Source organism: Hyaena hyaena, unplaced genomic scaffold (genome assembly GCF_003009895.1).
Source record: "Hyaena hyaena isolate Hyena2069 unplaced genomic scaffold, ASM300989v1 scaffold_63, whole genome shotgun sequence".
In the NCBI taxonomy this organism is placed as follows: Eukaryota; Metazoa; Chordata; class Mammalia; order Carnivora; family Hyaenidae; genus Hyaena; species Hyaena hyaena.
The window spans coordinates 2378902-2400667 of NW_024080695.1; the positions used below are offsets into that span (position 1 = coordinate 2378902).

At 60.4% G+C, this 21766-nt stretch overlaps 1 protein-coding gene across 9 annotated transcripts in view; it reads left to right on the forward strand.

The window, feature by feature from the left end:
* ABLIM2 (actin binding LIM protein family member 2) overlaps window positions 1–21766 on the forward strand; it is an 84824-nt gene that overhangs the window by 33541 nt on the left and 29517 nt on the right. For 4 of the 9 annotated variants that reach the window (XR_005528430.1, XM_039232101.1, XM_039232100.1 and 1 more), the window contains 7 exons: window positions 961–993; window positions 2788–2908; window positions 4738–4836; window positions 11188–11289; window positions 11748–11801; window positions 19062–19114; window positions 19795–19933. Coding sequence is in view for 8 of the 9 variants with exons in the window: in XM_039232101.1 (XP_039088032.1) it covers window positions 961–993; window positions 2788–2908; window positions 4738–4836; window positions 11188–11289; window positions 11748–11801; window positions 19062–19114; window positions 19795–19933 (601 nt within the window). In the remaining variant the exon portion in view is untranslated. The remainder of the gene's footprint in view (window positions 1–960; window positions 994–2787; window positions 2909–4737; window positions 4837–11187; window positions 11290–11747; window positions 11802–19061; window positions 19115–19794; window positions 19934–21766) is intronic. The other 5 variants (XM_039232097.1, XM_039232099.1, XM_039232098.1 and 2 more) reach the window with 5 other exon arrangements.

The window sequence follows — 21766 nt, forward strand, 5'->3', positions numbered from 1 at the left end:
GGCCTGCTCACTCTGCAGGGACCCTGGGCTTTCCTGTACCCGTGGCCTGTGGCCCCGCACCGAGGGAGTGATTGTCCCAGGATGCAGATGAGGACACAGGCTCAGGGGACGTGCTGGCCCAGGGCCATGCGGCTGACAGAGGCAGAGCTGGGACTTGGGCCAGGGTCACCAGCCCTGGTCACTGTGGCCTCCCCTGCCGGCGTCTGCCATCGTCCGAGGTGTCAGAGGCCCCTTGCTGCCTCATCTCAGGGCCCCTGAGGGCTCCCCCTGTCCAGGCCCTTGCCGCCTCCCCCGCTGGGAGCCTGCTCGGTGCCTGTCTCCACGGGGACCCTTCTGTGGGCACATGATGGGGCAGGGGGACTCAGAAACCACAGGGGGGTCAGGGCACTGTGCTGAGCAGACACAGAATTCTCTGGAATGGGAGCCGTCCAGCAGTTCAGCACCAGTGCAGGAAACTAGCAGGGAAAGAAGAGCAGGCTGGAAGCTCAGATCTGGCTTTGCCTCTCTGAGCCTCAGTCTCCCCTTCTGTGAAATGGGAAGATTGGAAACACTTTCCCTTCTGCATTCTAAGGAGAAGGAAACCGCAAACCCTGAGGCCCTGAATCACCCTCCTTTTCTCTGGGCCCCTTTTCTCTCCTTTCTGGGAAAAAGGGAGGCGGACGGGCTCACAGGATGTTGCCACCCTGCGCCCTGACAATCTTGCTTTAGGAAAATATGTCCTCACGGCAGGGTACACGACCCAGGGCTGGCTCAACGCAGTGTCCTGGGGAACCTCTTTCTTGGGGTGCTGTTGACCGTATTTCTTCAAAAACGTTTCGGTCCTGTGTTGTGTCTTGGGGTGGATTCCTTTCCCGTCTGGAGGAGGGTCTGGGCGTGAGGACTGTGTCCTGCATTGTTCCTTCTCTGCCACGTGCTCTCCTGGTGCCGAGGCACTAACAGGCCCCTCTGTTGTGTCCACAGTCCCCACAGGTGCTCTCGCCAACACCGACCGAGGTAACCGCCTGCCCCCCGGCCCCCCACCCCCCACCCTGTTTGCTCATGGTGCTGCCCCCCGGGTTATAAAGATAACTGCCCACGGCACCCCCAGCGGGGCTTCTGTGACTCCTGACCGTGGGGTCCGGGGCCCCAGTCCTCGGTGGCCTCAAGTTATTTTTATAATCACGTCTCATCCGCATGCCTCCCTGCACACCTGTTGGGCCTGCAGTCACGGACACGTGGGACATGGCTCTCTCCAGGTCTGGGTCATGGCTTTCTTTTTGATTTTTTTAATGTTTGTTTACTTTTGAGAGAGAGAGAGAGAGAGACAGAGCGTGAGCAGGGGAGGGACAGAGAGAGAGGGAGACACAGAATCTGAAGCAGCTCCAGGCTCCCAGCTGTCAGCACAGGGCCCGATGCGGGGCTCGAACTCACAAACCGGGAGATCATGACCTGAGCCGAAGTCAGATGCTCAACCGACTGAGCCCCCCCCACCCCACCGCCGGTGCCCCATGGTTTCTTTAGAGAAAAACACCAGGAGCCTGGGTTTGCCCGGGGCCACTTCAGGCTTCTCCTAGTGGGACAAGGGAGCAGCCAGATCTCGCAGATGAATATTCCGAAAGTATCCGATAACATATATAGTGAGAGGCTCTGTGTCCCTGTTTCTCAACGATAGTCAGTGACATGGGTAGCTGTCAGTCCAACTTCCGTCTGCGTGGGCGTCGGACCCTTGGGTCCAGGAGGCGACAACCACACGTGGCCTGTGAGCCCCACAGACAGGCGAGGCGAGGAGACAGGGCGCCCGTGGGCTGGAAGCCGGCCCGGGGGGCTGAGCCAGAGGACAGCCAGGGACGCGGCCATCCCTGGGACGGGGGGGCCCCTCACCGTGGGTGGGGACGGGCCGGACAGGCTCGGGGTGCAGCTCGGGACAACTGGCAGGTGCGGTCCCAGCAGGAGGGCCAGCCTGAGCAGAGCCTGGAGGCGGGTGGCTTTAGGGACAGTAGCTCACCCGCTCTGGCCAGAGGACCAGCCTTAGGAGGCAGAAGGTAGAGAGCCTTGAGCGCCAGACCCACACGCACATCTCACGTGCTCATCCCTGGGCCGGCTTTCAGGGCCGAGGCAGCCGTGCCTACCCTGCACGGGCCACCAGGCTGGGCCACGTGTGACTCCGGCCCTGCTGCCGGTCCGTCCCCTGTCCGTGCTGCCGTGTTCATCTCACGCCGCCTGCCGCCTGCTCTGACCGCTCCAAACAATTGCCTATCCTGCTTGAGGAGAGAATTGTGGGCCTGTGCTTGCGGGTCTGATTCAACTGAGCCTTCTGGCCCAGGAGGGGTGCTTTGCTGCCTCTCATGCCTGGGGGCCACCGTGGTGGGGGAGGGGGCAGAGAGTATATGCCTGGGGGCCCCCGTGGTGGGGGAAGGGGCGGAGAGTATAGAACCTCAGGGCTCTCAGATCTCAGAGACCTGGTGGTTGTAAGAGCCGGAAGGGGTGGGGCAGGAGGGGAGCAGAGGTGGAGCCGGGTCCCTCTACCACTTTTTGGGGGCCCAGACACAAGGAGAGGCTGATGGAGACGCTGCCCCCCTGGGACCTGGGGGCACAGGGACCAGGCTCGGGCCGAAGCGGGTGTCAGCACAAGGTCAGGCCCCACCTGGCCCTTCAGGGGCGCCCTGGCAGGTGCAGGGGCTTCCATCCCGGGGCCACGCTGAGTCAGCCCCCAGATTCTCGGGGGGCGAGCGGCAGAGGGAGGGTAAGCGGGTGGGAGGGGCGGGCAGCACCCTCAGCTCCGGCGCTCACGGGCTGTCTTCCCTCCAGGGGGACCAGGATGACCGTTCGTACAAGCAGTGCCGGACCTCCAGCCCCAGCTCCACCGGGTCCGTCAGCCTCGGGCGCTGCACCCCGACCTCACGGTCACCCCAGCACTACAGCCGCCCAGGTACTTGGCGCCCGCGGCTCCCCTGCCCCCGGATGAAGCTCTGCCTATCACTTTCCCTCTTTTGAATCCGTGCCTTACTTTACACACCTGGTAAAGCGGCGGGCCGGGTGCGGGGCTCCCAGTGGGTGACGGAGAAGCTGTGCCCGTAACTTGTCCTGGGGGGGAGGGGGCCCCGCAGAAGCAGGAGGTGTCCGGGAAACCGCAGGCAGGGCCTCACGCTCAGAACCCAGCTGGTGTTTGGGTCACAGGCGGCAGGAAGGCTCAGGACGGAGATGCTGGACAGCAGGAGTCCGCGAGTCCCGGGCTCACATGGGTCTGGCGGGTTCGAGCCGTGAGGACGGCATCAATGGCCAAAAACAGGGTCAGCCTGTCTACGGACGTTATTCATGCAGAGCTGGGTGGGTGGCCCGGAAGACAGCCATCCCCATGGGAATTGGTGAGAGGCTACCTGCAGGCCCCCTCTGCGGGCTGCCCGCACCCAGTGCTGCCTGGTGCCCGGCCGTGCACCCCTTGCCCCTAGCTCTGAAAGCCCATCGTTGCCCTCGGTGTGTCAAAGCCACAGGGATGCTCCACGCACACTCTGGCTTTGTGAGGGACTCTTCCAGGCCGCTTCCTCCCTGGCCAGCTGCTGCATGGCGCCATTTCCACACCCAGGGACTCCAGCTTTGGTTTCACAGGCTTTGTGGAAGAATCAGCTGATTCTCCACAAAGTTATTCTCATTGACTCCCTGCGATGTTCTTGGTACTTCCTGCTCAGTAGGTGTCTGGAAAGTGGATGAGTCAGTGTGTGTGTGCGTGTGTGTGTGTGTGTGCGCGCGCGCGCGAGAGAGAGTGTGTGTGGGGGTGCATGAGTGTGTGTGAATGTGTGTGTGAATGTGAGTGAGCAGGTGTAAGTGGGTAAGTGGGAGTGGGTGGGTGTGTGTGTGGGTATGTGTGATTGGGTGTGTGGGTGTGTGTGTGAGCGGGTGAGTTGTGTGTGGGTAAGCGGGTGTGTGTGAGTGGGTATGTGAGTGGGTGTGGGGGGGTGACTGTGAGTGAGCATCTGGGTGTGTGAGTGAGTAGGTGAGTTGTGTGTAAGTGGGTGTGGGTGAGTATGTGAGTGAGTGGGTGCGTGTGGGGGTGACTGTGAGTGAGCATCTGGGTGTGTGGGTGGGTGAGTGTGTGGGTGAGTAGGTGAGTTGTGTGTAAGTGGGTGTGGGTGAGTATGTGAGTGAGTGGGTGCGTGTGGGAGTGACTGTGTGAGTGAGCATCTGGGTGTGTGGGTGAGTGGGTATGTGAGTGAGTAGGTGATTGTGTGGGTGAGTGTGTGAGCAGGCGAGCAGGCAGGTGAGGGGTGAAGGGCAGTCAGCGCCCGCAAGCGCCCTCTCTGAGGGCCCCTCTCCTGGCCTGTGACCGCAGTACTTTGGGTCACCTGGGCGTGTCGCTGGGCCCGGCCGGGTGTAACCTCCGAGAGCGAGAGGGAGATGCGCCCCTCAGCCGGGCGACTGTCCGGTGCACACCCGCCCCGGGTCTAGCCAGCCACTGTCCGCCCTCCTCCATCCCATGGAGGCCCCAGAGGAGCGACAGGCAGGCCTCCGGGGGCCGGTGGCGAACGTCCAGCGACGCTGGGGGCTGCCGTCCCGTCCCCTGGAGAGCGGGGCTTCCTCGCGGGACCCGCGAGGACCGGGCCGAGGCGTGTCGGTGCCTCCCCCTCAGGTGCCTCAAAATGGCCTGCTTGCTTCGGGAGAGGAAGCCAAAATGTTCCTAGCGGAGCGGGGCCTGGGAACATTTGGTGGCTTTGCGGCCGGCCAGCCCGGGGCGAACTCTGACTTGCTCTCTGTTGCCCGCAGCTGGTACTGTGAGTGTTGGTACCAGTAGCTGCCTGTCCCTGTCCCAACACCCAAGCCCTACCTCCGTGTTCAGACATCATTACATCCCCTACTTCCGAGGTAAGGGGCGCAGCGCCGCGGGCTGTGGCGCTCGCAGGGCCTCCGCCGCGCGTGTCCGCTGTCCTGTGTGTGCCGCATGGCCCCCCTGTGTGTCAGCCGTGCCCCTGCTGTGTGTCGTGAGTCCAGCCCGCCCCTGTCGCTGTGTCAGTGTTCCCGCGAGGAAGACGGAGGAGCGAGCGGGGAGGGCGGCGGGCGGGGCAGGGACAGCGGCCAGGGCGTCCCCCGCGCCCAGCCCTGGGTCTCATCCCGCGCGCTTCGCCCGTCACCCGGGTTGTTTCCCGCGTCGGCTGCGAGGGCCAGGCTGGCTGCTCACCGCCGTTATCCGGAGCAAGACCACGGCCGGGACAGTCCCTGGCTCCGGGCTCGTGCGGCCGAGGCAGGATGCGCCCCCCAGGGTGCAGATCACACGCCTGCACGGCGTCGTCGTACGCAGATCACACCCGGGAAGCGGCCGAGCTCTCCTGTGCATCGCGAGCGGAGTCGTGTCCGAGTCGTAGGTCAGCGCGCGCCCAGCAGCGTGGCCGCCCCCGGAGAAGGGCCCTGCGGCGAGGCCCTAATGCGAGGGGATGACGGGACGAGGAAGGCACGGGACGCGGACAGGCGGCCGCCCCGGGCCGGCGGGAGGGCCCGGACGCCACGCCGGCCAGCTCGGCGCGGGCCTCGCAGCCTCCAGGCCGCGAGAAACGCGCGTCTGTCGCTGAAGCCACCGAGGGCGGCACCGTGTGAGGAAGCCCTGGGGACCGGAGGCACCACGGGAAGACCCTCGGGCGTCGGAGGAAGCAGATCGGATGTCCTTGCGGACGCCCCGGAGACGCATTATGTCCCGTCGTGCAGCCGCCGAGCGGAAGCGTCCGACCCGAAGGGACTGTCCTGCTGGACGTGCTGACTCTCGGGAAGCAGCAGAGCCAAGATGGCGCCCCCCGTGCGTGGGCGAGCCGGAAATGGCGGCCCCCCCCCCCCAGCTCCTGGGAAAGCCGGAAGTGGTACACCCTGTGCCTGGGAAAGCCGGAAATGGTGCCCCCGCCCGTGCCTGGGAAAGCTGGAAATGGTGCACCCTGCATGAGAAAGCTGGAAATGGCGCACCCCGTGCCCGGAAAAGACAGAAATAAAGCAACCCCCCCCCCCCCCCCCACCCAAACCTGGGAAAGCCGGAAATTGGGCATCCTGTGCGTGGGAAAGCCGGAAATGGTGCACCCCCCACCCCCAGTGCCTGGGAGAGCCGGTAATGGTGCATCCTGTGCCTGGGAAAGCTGGAAATGGTGCACACCCGTGCGTGGGAAGCCGGAAATGGTGCGCCCCGTGCACGGGAAAGCAGTCAGCACCGCCTTACCCCACGCATCTACGTGGCACATGGGTGTCGTGTGACCAAGAGGCACACAGAACGCTCACTGCAAACCAGAGTGATATGACTGTTAGAAAAGGTCATGGCAGGTCCCAAAGGAGATGTCTCTGCTCCCTTTGCTCACACATCCAAAGGCCCCGGGGCACACGGCTCCCCCTCCACTGCCACCTGCCGCAGCCCCGCTTTAGGGCTCTGGTAGAGGTGTGGCCCGCAGAGCAGTCCAGGCTGGGAGCAGACCCTGTGCACTTCCCTGCTTCCTTCTGACTCTCCACCCTCAAGTTCTTTCCACGCCACGGGGAGGAGAGCCCGGTGGGCCGTCGGCCAAGCGCAGGCCCCAGGGCAGCGCCCCAGACCTGCGGCGTGCCTGCTCCAGGCGGGTCAGGGGGAGCAGCGCCCCGTCCTCAGCCCTGTGAGAGATGGCCAGGGAGAGGCAGCCCCGTTGTCCTCCGGCAAGAGCCATGAGGCCCTTCCCTCCACCTCCCGTGCAGAAAGACAGACAGGCTCCACTCCCTTTCCCCTCAAATGTGGTTCAGAAACTGTTTCATAGCCGGGCCAAGGGCATCCCCCACGGGCAGGGGCTCAGTGCCTGTGCAGTCGGGTGGCTGCGTGGGTGGATACCGGCACCCGCCCAGTGTGGGTCCTGCACCCTTTGAGGTCCGTGTCTGCGCTGGTGGCTGAATCGGCCACCAATACCCTTTGTCAGAGGTCAGACCAAGCCTCCCTGCCCTCTCTGAGTCAGATATTGGGGAGCCCTGACCCCCCGGCTCTACCCCACGCCCGACTTCCAGGGCCATTTGTGACCTTGGGAGTGCCCAGCCTTTTTCCAGGACTCACCCCAGAGGAGACCAAGGTACAGAGAGACCAAGGCTCTGAGACCCCAAAGCTCCTTGGGACAGAGCTGAGCTGGTCTCTTGTTCATATCCGTGACCACCACAGGTCCTGGGACCCCTCTCAGAGGCCACACCGAGGGAGCCTGTGCTCTTCTCCTTGATGCTCTCGTTCAGCCCCGTGCTCTAGCGCATCCCAGCCTATAGGCATGCCAGTGGCCAGCTGTGCACAGGCCTGCCCGCCACCCTCCCCCCAGCTGGTCACAGCCCTGCGTCCACCCACAGTCCCCAGGAAAGCTGTTCCTGGCCTCTCGTTCCATCCATAGCATTCTTGGCTCCTCTAGGTGGAGATTTCCCTACAAATGCTGCTGTAGCCGGAGGTCTCCCCAAAGGGAGGCACGCCCTCACCCCAGCCAGCGCCTGCCCCGACCCAGCCAGATGCCGACGAGGGCCCCTTGCTTTCCTCCTTCCCTGCTGGGCCCTCATCCCAGACACACCTACCCGCCCCCGTCTCAATGACCAGGACTACCCCTCCACCAAGACCTTGCACGCAGCTTCAGTGTTGGTGGCAGTCGTGTACACTCTAGTATGAGTTTCAAGCCCAGTATGTCTCCTGAGGCAGTGTGAGGTCTAAGGCTGACCTCTTACCAGTTAGGGAGCAAACAGGTGTGGAGGGTCAATGGGAGGCGGTAGCTGTCAGAATGTCTTCGCTGAGCAGCCTCCACTTACTGACCAGCGAGCCTCCTACCTGTGTGGCATGGGGGGAGGGGGGAGGGGGCTTCCAGTGCAGAGCCTCAGGTTAGGGCCCTCTTCCTACCCGCTGGCTGTGCCCTGGGCCGTCCACCTTACTGGGAGGTTGTGGTCAAGGCTCAGGTGGCCCGTGGTGGCACGTTGCACACGTGAGAATCCGCACACATCTTGGTTATCGTCCTTAACACACCCTTGCACACGGATGGGAGCTGGGCTTGCCTCTGGCCACCTTGAGAGGACTCCACAGGAGCCACCGGGGGGTGGGGGGTGTAAAGCTGGGACGACTGAAGAGGGAAATGAATTAAGAGCATTGACCACAACCCAAGGTGTGAGATGAGAACCCATGAGCCCACGCTGGCATAAGTAAGTAATTGAGGGAGAAGGGACAGACATCTCCCGTGCGGAACTCCCAGTGATTTACCTGGGACACCACCTTGGAGGAGGGGAGCCCCCTCCCCAGGCCTCAGGCTGCGCTGAGCGTGGTGACCTCCCCACTGAGCGCACAGTGCGGGAGGGCAGAGAGGGGGCCGTGCAGAGGGGAAGCCCGGCAAACCCGACTTTGGCCAGGGGATCAAGGTCATCATCACAGTGACGGCAGGTGCCTTTGACATGACTGCACCGCCGTGGTCTTCCTCCGGGGACCCGCGATCCCTGTCCAATCACGAGAAATGCTCAGGCAAGTCCCGACTGAGGGACCTCTCTCAGAGCACCCGACCAGCACCCCTCGAAGGAATCCTCGCAACGTGGCAAGTCTGGGGGCCTGTCACAGCCCAGAGGAGCCTGGGGGGATGGGCAGAGAAAATGCCATGTGATGTCCTGGACGGGCTCCTGGGTCCAGGAGGGGACACTAAGGGGGAATAAGAAATCCGAACAAAAGTGTGGCATTCAGAGAGCACGTGGGCCATGGACCAGCGAGGGGGCTGGCCGCAGAGCGCACAGGGGCCGCCCGTACTGCCTGAAACAGCTCCAAATTAAATCACTTACTTAACTTTTAAAAGGAAGAAGCCTCCCCACCAGTAGAGTTCAAGATCTGACCTCCTCCCTGAACTGCTTCCGGAAGCCACGAGCCTCCTCGGAAAGGGCTTCTGTGCCTTTTCAAAGCCACCGCACAGCCGTGCTCTCCTCTGGGGGTCCCACATCCATGGCGACATCAGTGGTTTGGGGCTTTCGCCTTGAAGGCCACGGGGGAAACTGGCCCCCGGGGCATGACTGGAGCCTCCAGGGTGGTGTGGTGAGCAGGGTGGAGCTGGGTCCCACCCGGACCCTGGCCCCGGGCCCTCCCAGGCCCGTTCCTCCTGCAGATGCGGTGGTGGTACGTGCCCTGCAGGGCTGAGGTAGGCAGAGCACGGCAAGGAGCCCTGGAGGAGTTGATGTCAGCAGTCAGCGTGTTACTACAAAAGTGTTAACTACGATGAAGTGACTGAGCGAGTCCAGAGAAGGGAAGGGTCGGCAGTGCGCTTTGTCTTCCAGAGAAGCTTGGTAGCGGAGCTCCGACCCAGGAAGGGTCTTGACTAGTGGAGGTGGGGCGGGGAAGGGGGCTGGGAGGTGTGGGACAAGATGGCAGAGCTTGGCGACTGGTGTATCCCTGGAAGGCAGGTATGGGTGGGCATGACGGGCCACCGCCTCTGGGTCCCCAACTGCTCCTGGGTCTTGTGCCCTGTGAGCCCCTGATGAACATCGTGGGCGCCCCCCGGATGGATCCGCACACGCACACGGGGGTTTGCTTGTGACGTAAGAGAACGCTGCGCTGCCGGCTAGAGGTTGGTGGAGACAGGAGCCCTTCACCTGTTTGATAGTCTGAAACCACCCGGGCAGGAGCTGGGTGGACCAGGGCCAGTGAATTCCAGACAGGAGGAAATGAGCTGTTCAGTGCCTCCCGGATTCTACAGGCCGTGCCGGGATCACGCCCGGCTTAGCCGTGACACCCCAAATGCGCCGTCCTCAGCTGCTCTGGACCTGGTGCGGGTGGGTTTTTTAAGCCCGCGCTTCCGCCGGGTTTCTCTGCCCTTGGGGATGGAGCTAGTCAGGGCCACGGTTGGTAGAACCGATCTGCAGCTTCCTTTGTGTGCATGGGGCATGGTTTCCCCAGGAGCTGAGAAATGGCCTGAGGGCCCCTGGTCCCCAGGGAGCTGCAGGAGGAGCCTGGGTCGGTGTGGAGCTCCGGAAGGCTCCAGAAGGCTCAGGAAAAGGCAGGGTTCACGCTGCCATAGGGGGCAGCTGCCTGCGTGAAATTCCATCAGCGCTGACAGGTGAAACTAGCACCCAAGCGCGGGAAGATGCTCGAAGCTGTGCTCAGCACCCCGTTTCGTGTTCTCAGCCCAAACAGGCATGCCTGCACGCCGTCCCCAGTTCCCAGTGCGCCTGCCCCAGGTCACAGCGCGCCCTGAGCCCACGCCTCCCATGCCCTCCCCGTTAGCGCTCCGTGCGGCCCCCTGCCCGTCCCCCCTCTGGGCTGTTTCACTTCCTGGTCACCTCTGGGTCCTGATGCTACAACACACGGGGCTCCTTCCGAGGCAGGAGAGCCCCTTCCTTGTTCCCGGCCCTGATCTAAGGGAGCAGGGGCCCCTGAGGCTAACGGGAGAGGAAACGAGCTGTGCCTTATGAGTGCCTTGCTAAAATGAGACGTAAACCTCGCCATCCAAAGCGTACAGTGCCCATCGCGTTCTGTCTATCATGCCATTCCTCAAATAGGTGCCTGTAGGGCGGGGAACTCCCCCAGGGGGACTGTGGTTGCCTAAATTCGTGGCTTGATAATCCAACCTTGTTGAGTAAACAGAAATTATGTGTCTAGATGGAATAAGGAATTGGAGCCAGAATTGGAGAATTCTTTTCACTTGGTTTGCCAAAAAATGGCTTTCTTTAGGAACACGGCAGCTAATTAATACCAACTTTCTCGTATTCTCCTATAGCTGGAAAATTTTACTCTGGCTTTTATTTTATTCTGGCTTTTAGGGACAGAATTTGCGATCCTATTCTGGATGGTCAATGTATGGATTCTCCAAGCAGGCTGCATCTTTCTACACAGGGCTACTCAGAAAGGGAGGCTTTAGTTTTGGTGGATTTGTAGTTTGCTGGATTCAGGCAGCAGCCATGGCTGAACAGCCCAGCTGTGCACCCCAAGGAGAGTGGGGGGTCAGCCCAGAGCCAGGCCAGTCTCCCCAGGAATTAGCAACCAGCAAACCCTCTGCCCTCGACGCCCCTGTTCCTTTGCTGGGGCCATTGGAAGGGGTCCACCCGAGGTTGGATTAACAAGCCATGGGGTCAGCCTGGAAATGTCGGTGGGGGCCCCCCTCCCTTCCCTGTGCAGAGGGTTGGGGGGGCCTCCACCAGCCAGGGGAGACGGGCTCACTGGGAGCAAGGGTTCCTATTTGACATACTCTCCTTTCGCTTCCCCTTCCTCCCTTCTGCCTGTCTTCGCTCTTCCGTCTGGAGGCAGTGAAAGTGGCCGGAGCACCCCCAGCCTCTCGGTGCTCTCAGACAGCAAGCCTCCCCCCTGCACCTACCAGCAGGCGCCTCGCCACTTCCACGTCCCAGGTAGGCACCCAGGACGCGTGGCCAGGCTTGCCACGCGGAGCATCTGTTGCACGGCATTGCCCCGATTCCCAGGCCTCTCCTCCCCACCCCCACCCCAACTCTGCGGGTTGTCACATCCCGCAGCGGCCGTGTGTTTGAACTTCTCCCAAAGCCATACAAACACCAGGGAGACGTCTTTGCCCTCCTGGGAATGTGCTGGAGAGAAGGCGCTGTCCGGCGCGCTGTCCGGCCCCCTGTCCGCTGCAGCCGCCTCCCTTTGCCACGCCTCCCCTTGAACTAGGTTCTGGCTGACGCTTGGTCTGCGGCGTGGGTCCTGGGCGTCAGGCACCTGTGGGGCGCCAGATCCCTTCTGGCCACTCTGGATCTGGTGCCTGAGGGCTGCTGCGGAGACACGGCGGGTGGAAACCTCCAGTCTGCTCGCTCACTCACTCTGCTCTTCTCTCTCTCTTCTTTCCCAGACACTGGCGTAAAAGATAACATCTATAGGAAACCCCCTATCTACAAACAGCATGGTACAGTCGGATTTTCTCTGCTGCTGTGTTCCCTGCATGCCTGTTGCACCCTCTTGCTTCTGGATGCTTCCTTTTTGTTGTGTTCCGATCAGCGAGGGGGAAGGCACCACGGGCAGTCTTGAATATTAAATGCAGTCTTGAGCGGGCTCCTAGGAGCCTCTTCGTAAAACACGACAGAGCGTACCTCTGAGTAAGGACGCCTGTGTGTGTCGTGAAGCCCACAGTAACACGTCACTGGGCTTGGGGTGGGAGTTCATAACCGAGAGCAGGTTTGCATGAAAACTGTTTCACTTTTTAAAAAATGTTTGTTTATTTCTGAGAGAGAGACACACACAGAGCATAAGTCGGGGAGGGGCAGAGAGAAAGAGGGAGACACAGAATCCAAAGCAGGCTCCAGGCTCTGAGCTGTCAGCACAGAGCCCGACGCGGGGCTCGAACTTACAGACCGCGAGATCATGACTCGAGCTAAGTCGGACACCCAACTGACTAAGCCACCAAGGCGCCCCAAAACTGTTTCTCTTGGAGTGAAGTAGCCAGATTGGCTTCAGCCAAGGTGGTGAGGGACAAAGGCTTCTTGCACCACAGCTCAACCCAGCCTGATTTTTGGAAAACAAAACAAACCAGAACTAGTCATTTATTCTTGTGTTTTAGGAATTTCTGAAGATAGAATGAATAGCTAGTTTTCAGGCAAAGAGATCGTTGCATCAATAAATAGGGGCTGGAGATGTCCAACAGTGAGGGGGAGTCCCCTCTGCTCGCCAGTTTCCCTCTCTGAGCGAGGGAACTGCCCACCTCTGCTCCACCTGAGTCCTCCTGGGATAGGCGCACAGGCAGCAGGTGGCTGGAGCCATGGGGCAGAAAGCAGAAGGCTCAAGGTCTCCCCTCTCAGTTTCTTGGTGGAATTTCTGGGTGATTCGGCGTGTTTGCTTCACCATCCTGAGCCTCTGTTTCCTCATCTGCAAAATAGGACTGAGTCCTCCGCCCTGCCCTTCTCACGGGCTGGTTTTGAGACCAGATGGAATAATGAGTATGGAAATGCATTATAAACTGTAAAGTGCTCTGCACGCAATGGGGGATGGGAAGAGGAATCCCCAAGTTCTCATCCCGATGCACCCAAAGAAAAAAAGTGTGATAAAAATGTGCTTTCTGTGACTCGCTGATAAATCAGGGGTCTGACTGTACAAACAACAAGGTTCTTATTTTTTTTCCTTGATCGCAATAGCCCTGGGCTACGTGCACGCACGTTTTTCCCTCTTCTCAAGAGAGAAGAGAATGGATTCAATTCTCGGGTGCCCAGAGGACAGTGACTTTTACACCATTGCCTCTTAGCCGGGGAAGCTTGGAGCACAGATTTCCCAGAGGGATCAGAGAGGGGTGGGCTATTTAGACGCCAGGGCTCTTCGAGATTGTCTGGACCAGCCCCCTCTTATTACAAGTGGGGAGACTGAGGCCCAGTGGAAGGAAGGAGTGTTGTGTTAAGAGCTGTCTTACCATCATGGCGCCCGTGTTCAAGCCTGCATGGAAAGGGGCGTGTTCTGTTCTTGGCCCACAAGTGGGATTCACAGACTTGGCCTTTTATTAACCTCAAACATGTAATTCACACACATGGTATAGGAGGGGCCGGTGCCCTAGGAGGCGGAAGAGGCAGTAAATCAGATTATGAAATTGCTCAGCGATGTCTGAAAGCCAGGTCTGAGACCGAGAGCTTCCAACATTAAGTTCTTTGATTAAATCGTCCAATGGAGACATTTGATTTTTGCTGTTAACAGTGATAACCTTTGTGGTGGTGTTTTTAAACTGGGTACGAAGGCCCCTCCTATCCAAAAGCGAGTGAATTCCTCCATAACCGAGCCCTGAGCAGTGACCAAAGGCATTGATCATTTCGGGCGTCTGGCATGTTGTGTCTTTTATGAAATGAACTCTATGGGGTACCTGCTCTCCACCAAGCATTTGGCCACCTCCCAGGGATAAACACGAATAAAGTCTATCCCTTTGTGAATGTAAATGGGCTGTGAATGGAGGGGTCAGCATGTGGCGTGTACTGTCCTTAACCAGGCTTCCTTCAGTAACACTCAGAAAATCACGGTTGTTAGGATGTATTTGGTTTTGAATATTCGGGATGTTTTGATTTTCAAGATTCCCCACCCAGATAGAGCACACCCTGTTGGAAGTGTGTGTGTTAGAGCACGCGTGAGAGTGCGTGGGCATGCACGAATGAGCGTGTGTGTGAGAGTGCATGCATGTGTGAGTGTGCATATGTGTGAGAGCATGCATGGATGAGCGTGTGTGTGAGCGCATGTGCGTGTGAGTGTGCATATGTGCGTGGGCATGCACAGAGACACGCGTGCAAGTGTGCGTGTGTGAGTGTGCAAATACGTGTGGGTATGCATGGATGAGAGTGTGTGAGTGCATGTGTGTGAGAGCATGCATGTATGAGCGAGTTGTGAGTGTGCATATGTGTGAGCGCATGCATGGATGAGCATGTGTGAGCATGGAATGAGCGTGTGTGAGAGTGCATGCATGTGTGAGTGTGCATATGTGTGAGAGCATGCATGGATGAGCGTGTGTGTGAGCGCATATGCGTGTGAGTGTGCATATGTTCGTGGGCATGCACAGATACACGCGTGCAAATACGTGTGGGTATGCATGGATGAGAGTGTGTGAGTGCATATGTGTGAGAGCATGCATGTATGAGCGAGTTGTGAGTGTGCATATGTGTGAGCGCATGCATGGATGAGCATGTGTGAGCGTGGAATGAGCGTGTGTGAGCGTGCATGTGTGTGTGAGAGTATGCATGGATGAGTGTGTGTGAGCGTGCATGTGTGTGTGAGCATGTGTGTCAGCATGCATGGATGAGGGTGTGTGAGCGTAATGTCTGCATGAGTGTGCACGCATGTGTGGGTGTGCATGGATGAGTAAGCATGCATGTGTGTGTGCATGTGTGTTCGAGCATGTGTGAGCATGCATGGATGAGTGTGTGTAAGCGTGCATAATTGTGTGCATGTGTGAGAGAATGCATGGGTGAGCATGCGTATGTGTGCGAGCATGTGTGTATGCATGGATGAGTGTGTGGGCGTGCATGGATGAGTGTGAGTGTACCTGTGTGAGTGTGCGTGTGCGTTCCAGCATGTGTGAGCATGGGTGAGTGGGTGTGCTTGCATAAACGTGCATGTGTGTGTGAGTGTGCACATGTGGAGGTGCATTCATGGGTGAGTGTGTGAATGTGTAAGTGCATGTGCCTTCAAGTGTGTGAACATGCATGTTTGCATGAGTGTGCATGCGTGAGTTTGCGAGGGTGTGAGCATGGTGAGTGTGTGTGTTTGAGCATGCATGGATGAGTATGTGAGTGTGTGTGAGCATGCATGTGTTTGAGCATGTGTGTGAGTGTGCACGTGTGGGGGCCATGCATGGATGAGCACGTTTGAGCATGTGCATATGTTGTGAGTGTGTGAGCGTGTGTGTGCACCCCCCACCATGCTCATCCCTCATGGGAGAGAAGCAAGGTTCAGGCCGGAGAAGCCGCTCTTTCACTCTCCACCTGTGCCAGGACACTCTGGGTGGTGGCGTTCAGTTACTGGACCATCTACTCACTGTAAGATAACATATCCAACCAGTTTAAAAGTCATAGGTTTTAGGGTTTTTTTTTTTTTAGTTTGTTTATTTTGAGAGAGACAGAGACAGCGTTGGGGGGGAGGGGCAGGGAGAGCAGGGCAGAGAGAGAATCCCAAGCCGACTCCGTGCTGCCTGCACCGAACCTGATGTGGCGCTTGAACTCATGGAACCGCCAGTTCATGACCTGAGCTGAAACCAAGAGTCAGGCACTTAACTGACTGAGGCCCCCAGGTGCCCCTAAAAGTCACAGTTTTTAATCAGTGCATTTACTTTTCAATTCCCTGTTTCCAACTCATAACAGGTTTTTGTTGTTGCTATTTGTAATTAGCATCCCACTTTTCTGGTGCTCGTGACCCAGTCCTGTTTGGGGGGAAGCGAGCTCCAGCCTGCTGGCCCCGGGGAGGGGGGCACTGGTGCTGAGGACAAGGGCGGCTGCGCCCCATCACTGCCGTGACTGTCTCCCTGCTCTGCGCAGACGCTCCATCACTGCTCACGCTTTTCCCGGTGCCACTCCGACGGTGGCACTAAGACTGGGGACGAGAAGTGGCCACTCTGTGGCCCAGCCGGTGCTGACCCCTGACCCCCACCCCCTGACCTTTCTGCTCTCCTCGTATAGCATTGAGGGCCCAGCAGTATGTTCTTGTATTAGTCCCAGCTCTGCTTGGTTGAGATTTAATGGCTTAAAAAAAAAAAGTAAGACAGAAGAAAGGAAGCAAAAGGAAGTGAATGGAAAATAGGAAACGGTGGGGGCCGGGCCAGGCCAGGCCGAGAAAAGCCCTTTCCTGCGCAGTCAGGGCCAGGCGCGGAGCAGGGCCAGCCGCGGGGCAGGCTGGGAGCAGCGGCCACCGAGTGCAGACGGGACCAGGGCGCCGCGGTCGCCTGTGGTGGGAGCCCGGTGACCCTGGTGCGGCAGGCACGACAACAGCCTCGGCCGCTCCCCCCCCCCCCCCCCCCCCCCCCAAGAGAGTGGGTTCCAGGCTGCGCCGCCATCGGGCCCTGATGCGAGGCCCAGAGCGGGAGCTTCCCGGCGGTAGGTCCCCCGGATGGAGCGAGGCTGGGCTGGGCTTACGATGAATTCCAGAGGGAAACGGAACACGCGCCCCCAGCCTCCCAGGAAGCCGCGTGTCCAGACACAGGCACGGGACGGGCATTTCCCCCAGACGCCGCCCCATTTGTGAGCCAGCGGAGCTCTCGGCTGCCCGTGCGAGTGGAGGCCGCTGCCCAGGAGGCCGCACCTGCAGCCGCCCCGCCGGTGAAAGGTGCTCCCTCCGTCCTCCCGCGCAGGCCAGGGAGGGACGGGGCCCCGCAGGGTACGCGCGCTGTCCCCGTGGTCCCCGGTCTAAAGCAGGATGCAGTCACTTCTCTGTGTGTCTCTGGGGTGAGCTTGAGCTCGTTTTGGGGGTTTGAGATGAGAGGAAGGGAAGGCAGGTGGAAGGCAGCTGCCGCTGTCCCGGGGATGCCTCCCCCGTCCCAGGAGGGCGCCTCACGGCAGAGCCATCCCCGGCTCGGAGGGAACGGCCTGGTTCCTTACGGCGGGTGCAGCCTGACTTCCTGGCTGTCTTCCCTCGACGCTGGGAGACGGCCTGCTGCCAGCCGCGCAGCTGGCCTCTTGTTTATTCCAGATTTTTCATTCCTCTCCAGTGTGTTCCTGCATCCACATACTTTATCTCATGGATCCTTGCAACTTGGGGGGGGGGGGTGCGTGTCACTGACCCATTTTACAGATCAGGAAACTGAGGCTCAGGGCTGTTAAGGAAGCAGGCTACAAACAATACAAAGTTCCAGATTCCTTGGATTCCTGTATTTTCCTCCCCCGCTCCCACATCTTGGGTCGTGTCCTGTGTGTCTCCGGCTGGCACACTTGGCCTTGGGAAGCCCCTGCTGTGAGCCTGGCTAAGTTGTGCACACCTAGCAGAGACTTTGCAGAGAAACTTGCTAATTCCTGGCAGGATTCTTCCTCATCAGTGGTAGGGCTGGTTTTCAAACCCTGAGGTCGCTCTACAGCCGGCAACGTGTGACCCAACCTGTCACCCACAGCTGTGTGACATCCTCAAACCCAGGGTGGCCTCTGGTCCCTGTGGCCTGAACTCCAAGGGCTGGGATTTCCCAAAGAGCCTCTTGGGGTTTTTTTGTTTGATTGTTTTTGTTTTTGGGGGGTTTATTTTTGCACTTGCAAATTACCCCTTCCCCGTGGCGGTCCATGTGGGGCCCGTGGACCCAGCCCCGGAGACCTTCTCTGGGCTGAGCGATGGCCGTGCTCCCAGGGCTCTAGGGAGCCACCAACCTGATTGTCCCCAGAGCTTGCTCGGCGGCTGGCTGCCCAGAGTCATGGCTGACGTACGGCGGACCCTCAGCTCTCGGCTGCCCGGCGCCGGCTGTTGTCCGGGCAACCAGCGGGCCCTGGCCGTGGGCGCGTGTCCGCCCCCCCCCCCCGCCCCGCCCCCGGCCTGCCTGCCCGCCCATCCGGTGCCGCTCACTTACGCAAGCTGGCTGTAAATTGGCCTCCGGGAGTGGAGAGAGCAGGGCGTGTATCTTCACGCTGGAAAATCACTGTCTCTCCCGGAAGGAGGAGAAACAGGTAGCCGTCGGGAGAACCACGCTGTCAGCGTGTCCAGAGCGCTCTTCAGTGGTGACCTTATCTTGTCAAGGTCCTGTAGCCCAGTCCCCAGTCTCCAAGCTCTTGGGCCTGACGTCAGTCTTGTCCCTGGTGGTGCACAAGGCAGGGTGCTCCAAAAGGCTAGAAGGTCCAAGTCCTCCACGGGCTGCAGGTAAGGGCCCCACCGCCGGCGTGTCCTTACGTGGCCTCGGTCCCCGCGGAGGGGGGGAAGGGCCCCGGGGTTTTCCCTTGATCGTCCATGCATGGGGTCCGTGTTTCAGCACGGGAGGGCCCGTGTGGGATCCTGAGGACTGTCAGTATCCCATCGTACGGTCTGCTTGGTCCGACGTGCTCGGACATGATGTCGGCCCCCACCCCCACCGAAAAAAAAATGAAAGACCAGTGGAGGATACAGACACCTGACCTCCTTTACGGCTCTTCAAGGACCTTCTCCAGGGCCAGAGCTCACTGCCTGTCGTGTGCTCTGTGGGTGGCAGGAAGTGAGGGGGACTCTGGAGACAGACCACCTGGTTCAGATGTCAGCCTCTGCCACCCCCGATCCATGGTCTTGAGCAAGGCGCGTCGTGTCTCTGAGCCTCAGTCTCCCGATCTGTGAAAGGGGTTGCATGGGGATGAGCAGTAGTGCCTTCCTGGCAGCATCGGACACGGTAGGCGCCGGGTGACCAAATTCTCCTATTATTTAGGTTAAACCAGGAAAATAGAGAATGTGTTCTTCAAGGTGCCAAGTGGCCGCATCTGAAAACACAGCTTGACTGCTTTGTTGGGGGGAGGGGGGCGGGGCTGGAGTTTTAAGAGCTCATCACTGTGCACACCGCGCTTGGTTTTGAGTATTGTCGCGTGTGAGGGCGCATGCGGCTGCCCGCAGTGTCCCCGCGGGAGCCCCCTCCGGCGTGCCCTGGCCCCGGCCCTGAAAAGGCGTGTGCGGTGTTGCCCTGGTCTCGATCGCCGTCTGTTTCTGAGCGAACGTGGGGAGGGCGCGCCGCGGCGGGGAGGCGGTGCGCTACCCTGACCAGCCCGCTCTTCTCTTCCAGCCGCCAGGCGACCGGACGGAGAGGACTGCATTTTCGAGCAGGAGAACAGGAAGGTAATGCTGGCTCGGAGCGGCCTTGCCCAGAGGGAGCCTGTGTCCTGGGAATTCTCCAGCGGAAACCCCAGGGCCCCTCGCTTACATTCCGCTCCCGGCCGGGTCCCGCGAGGCCGCAATCCGCAGGGGCCAGACTTATGAGCCCCCGCCCCCCCCGCCGCCTCCTCACACGCGGGACTTGCTGGTCTCCGGCCAAAGTCTCTGTCACGCGCCCGTGTGACCTGGTCATGGTTCTGTAACTGAGCAGATGTCCCAAAACGAAGGAAAACGCGTCCATGTGTGTTCTGGGGGCTTCTGGGATGATGGCTGGAGAACAGCCTTGGCGGAGGTTTTCCGTGAAGGGTCCAAGGGTAAATACTGAGGGTCTGGGGGCCGTGCCATGTCTGGTGTGGCTCCCCTGCCGTCGAAACAGGCAGAGGCGGTGAGTGGAGTCACGGGCACGGCCGTGGCCCGCAGGACGGAAGCAGGCTGCGGGCAGGGTTTGGCGCCCGGGCTGAGTGTCCCTCCCCCGGATGGAGAGCTGGGGCCCTTGGCTTGTCGTTGAGGGAGGAAGGTGTGTGTGGAGAGAGGTGTGCCCAGTGAGAAGCCCCGACCTCCCAGAACCTGTTTTCTCATCTGTAAAATGGGGCGGCGCCATTGCCGATGGCCTCGAAATTCACGTGACTTGTTTTCTCTCTCAGCAGAAAACCAGCTGGCTGATTCTCAAGGGGGACACAGACACTAGTACTGACTCTCCAGACCTAGACAGCCAGTCCTTGTCCCTCAGCGGGACCGATAGAGACCCTCTCCAAACAATGCAAGGGGACAACTTTTACTCACGTGAGTGGTTCTTCTGAGCAAAGAGCTGTACGTGTGGCTTGAAGGCTTCGCAGCAAAGGGGCCCCACACCCTGGAACCCGTCCCCAGATCCAAGCCTTGCTCATTAAAAAAAAATATAAGAGCAAACCAGGTAGGAGTGAGGACCCTCTTGTGTTTGAGTTTCCCGCTGACGTCGTGTCTCCCGGAACATTCCGGAGCTGGCGAGCACCCGGACGGCCGAATCGGGGCTCCCGGGCTCTTTTGCAAAGAAGGCATCCTGGGCCGCGAGGCTGGAAGCTGAGGGCCCGTTTCCCTCCAGAGCAGACGTGAGCATGGTCCAGGCAGGGAGTCCAGACTGGGAGTCAATGACCGGGCACTGCCCCCCGGTGCTGCCTGAGCCGGGATGCGGGCGGTGGGGAGTGTCCCGTCCGCAGGGGGTCCAGACGACACCTGTCTGGCTCTGGGAGTCATGAGGGCTGGATTAGGATTAGTTTGCAGATGTAGGGCAAGGCTCCACATGGTGTGTTCTAGAGGCTGTGAGTTCCAGGGGAACCCCCCCAGCCAGCCACGGGCGGATGCACCGCAAGGCCTGGACGTCTCTGAGCCCCCGCGGGGCTGTGGGAGGGGTCCTGTGGGCAAGTGTGAGGCATAGCGCAGAAGCAGAGGATGGATACGGGCCTGAGAAGGCAGAGACCAGAGCGGATGCTGGCCGGCCGCTCCATCATCGCTGGGCCTCTGCTCCACCTGTCTGTCTGGCCGGGTCGGGAGGGAGCAGAGGAGAGGACATGTGCATGCAGCCAGTGCCCTGCCTGGCGCATAGTAGGTGCTCAGTAAACAGACTCATCATCATCCTCATCCTCATGACTGAACCATAACGGGGCTGACAGGCGGAAGCGTCCTGGGGGAGGAGCAGGGGTGAAGACGGTGGGCATTGGCGTTGGCGAGGGTGCGAGGGTGCCGAGCACAGCACAGGCACGCTGTTTTGTGGGTGAGCCTTGTAAGTGGATGCCCGTGAACCCCCCGCACCTTCGGCCCTGCCTGGGTGCAGCCCTCTGAATGTGGGGGTCTCTGGGCCGGCCACAGGCTGAACGTCACCGCGGCGGCATGTTCCTCCCGGCCGCTGTCCCGCCCGCAGGCGGCGTGCAGGGCCCATCACAGTCCCGCCCCCAGCCCTTTTCTGTGCCCGGGTACCCGGCACCCCGGGCCTCAGCTCTGCTTTGTGTCTCCTTGTTCCTAACGGCAGTTGTTCTGGAAGGGGGTGCACGAGCTGCATGGCGTCCCAGCCGCCCTCTCGTGCCCGGGGTCGTGGCGGCCCCAACAAAGCCCAGCAGCTCTCCGGAAGCCAGTGCCTGGGGACGTCAGGGTGGCCCTTACAGCCCCCCGCCCTCTGCTTGCTGGGCGGTGCGCGGCCCCCCGCCTCCCGCTGGCCCAGGGTCCCCACTTATGCCTGCAGCCCACGGGGGGAGGGGCACCAGGCAGGGAGAAGCCGAGGCAGGAGACCGAGGGACTGCCGGTGGGGACGTCCCTGTGCCACTGACCTGCCGCGTGGCCGTGCGTCCCCCCTGCACCTGCTGGCACCAGACGCCCCGGTTCCCAGGGGAGGAGGACCCCGCGCGGCCCGCGGCTGCGCGCACGGATTTGATGGGCCAGTCGCACACCTGCAAGGTCTTGTTTCAGCCCCGCCCCCACTCTTCCCTCCCCATCAACCTCTGGGCCGCAGGCGACCACAGGCTGGGGTGGGGGTGCTGGTGCTTCTCGACTGGGCCCACCCAGCCTGTGGGACCCACCTCGCCTTGCAGAGTCCCCCATCCAACCGGGGAGGTGCCTCCAAAGCGCAGATAACTGTGTGTGTGC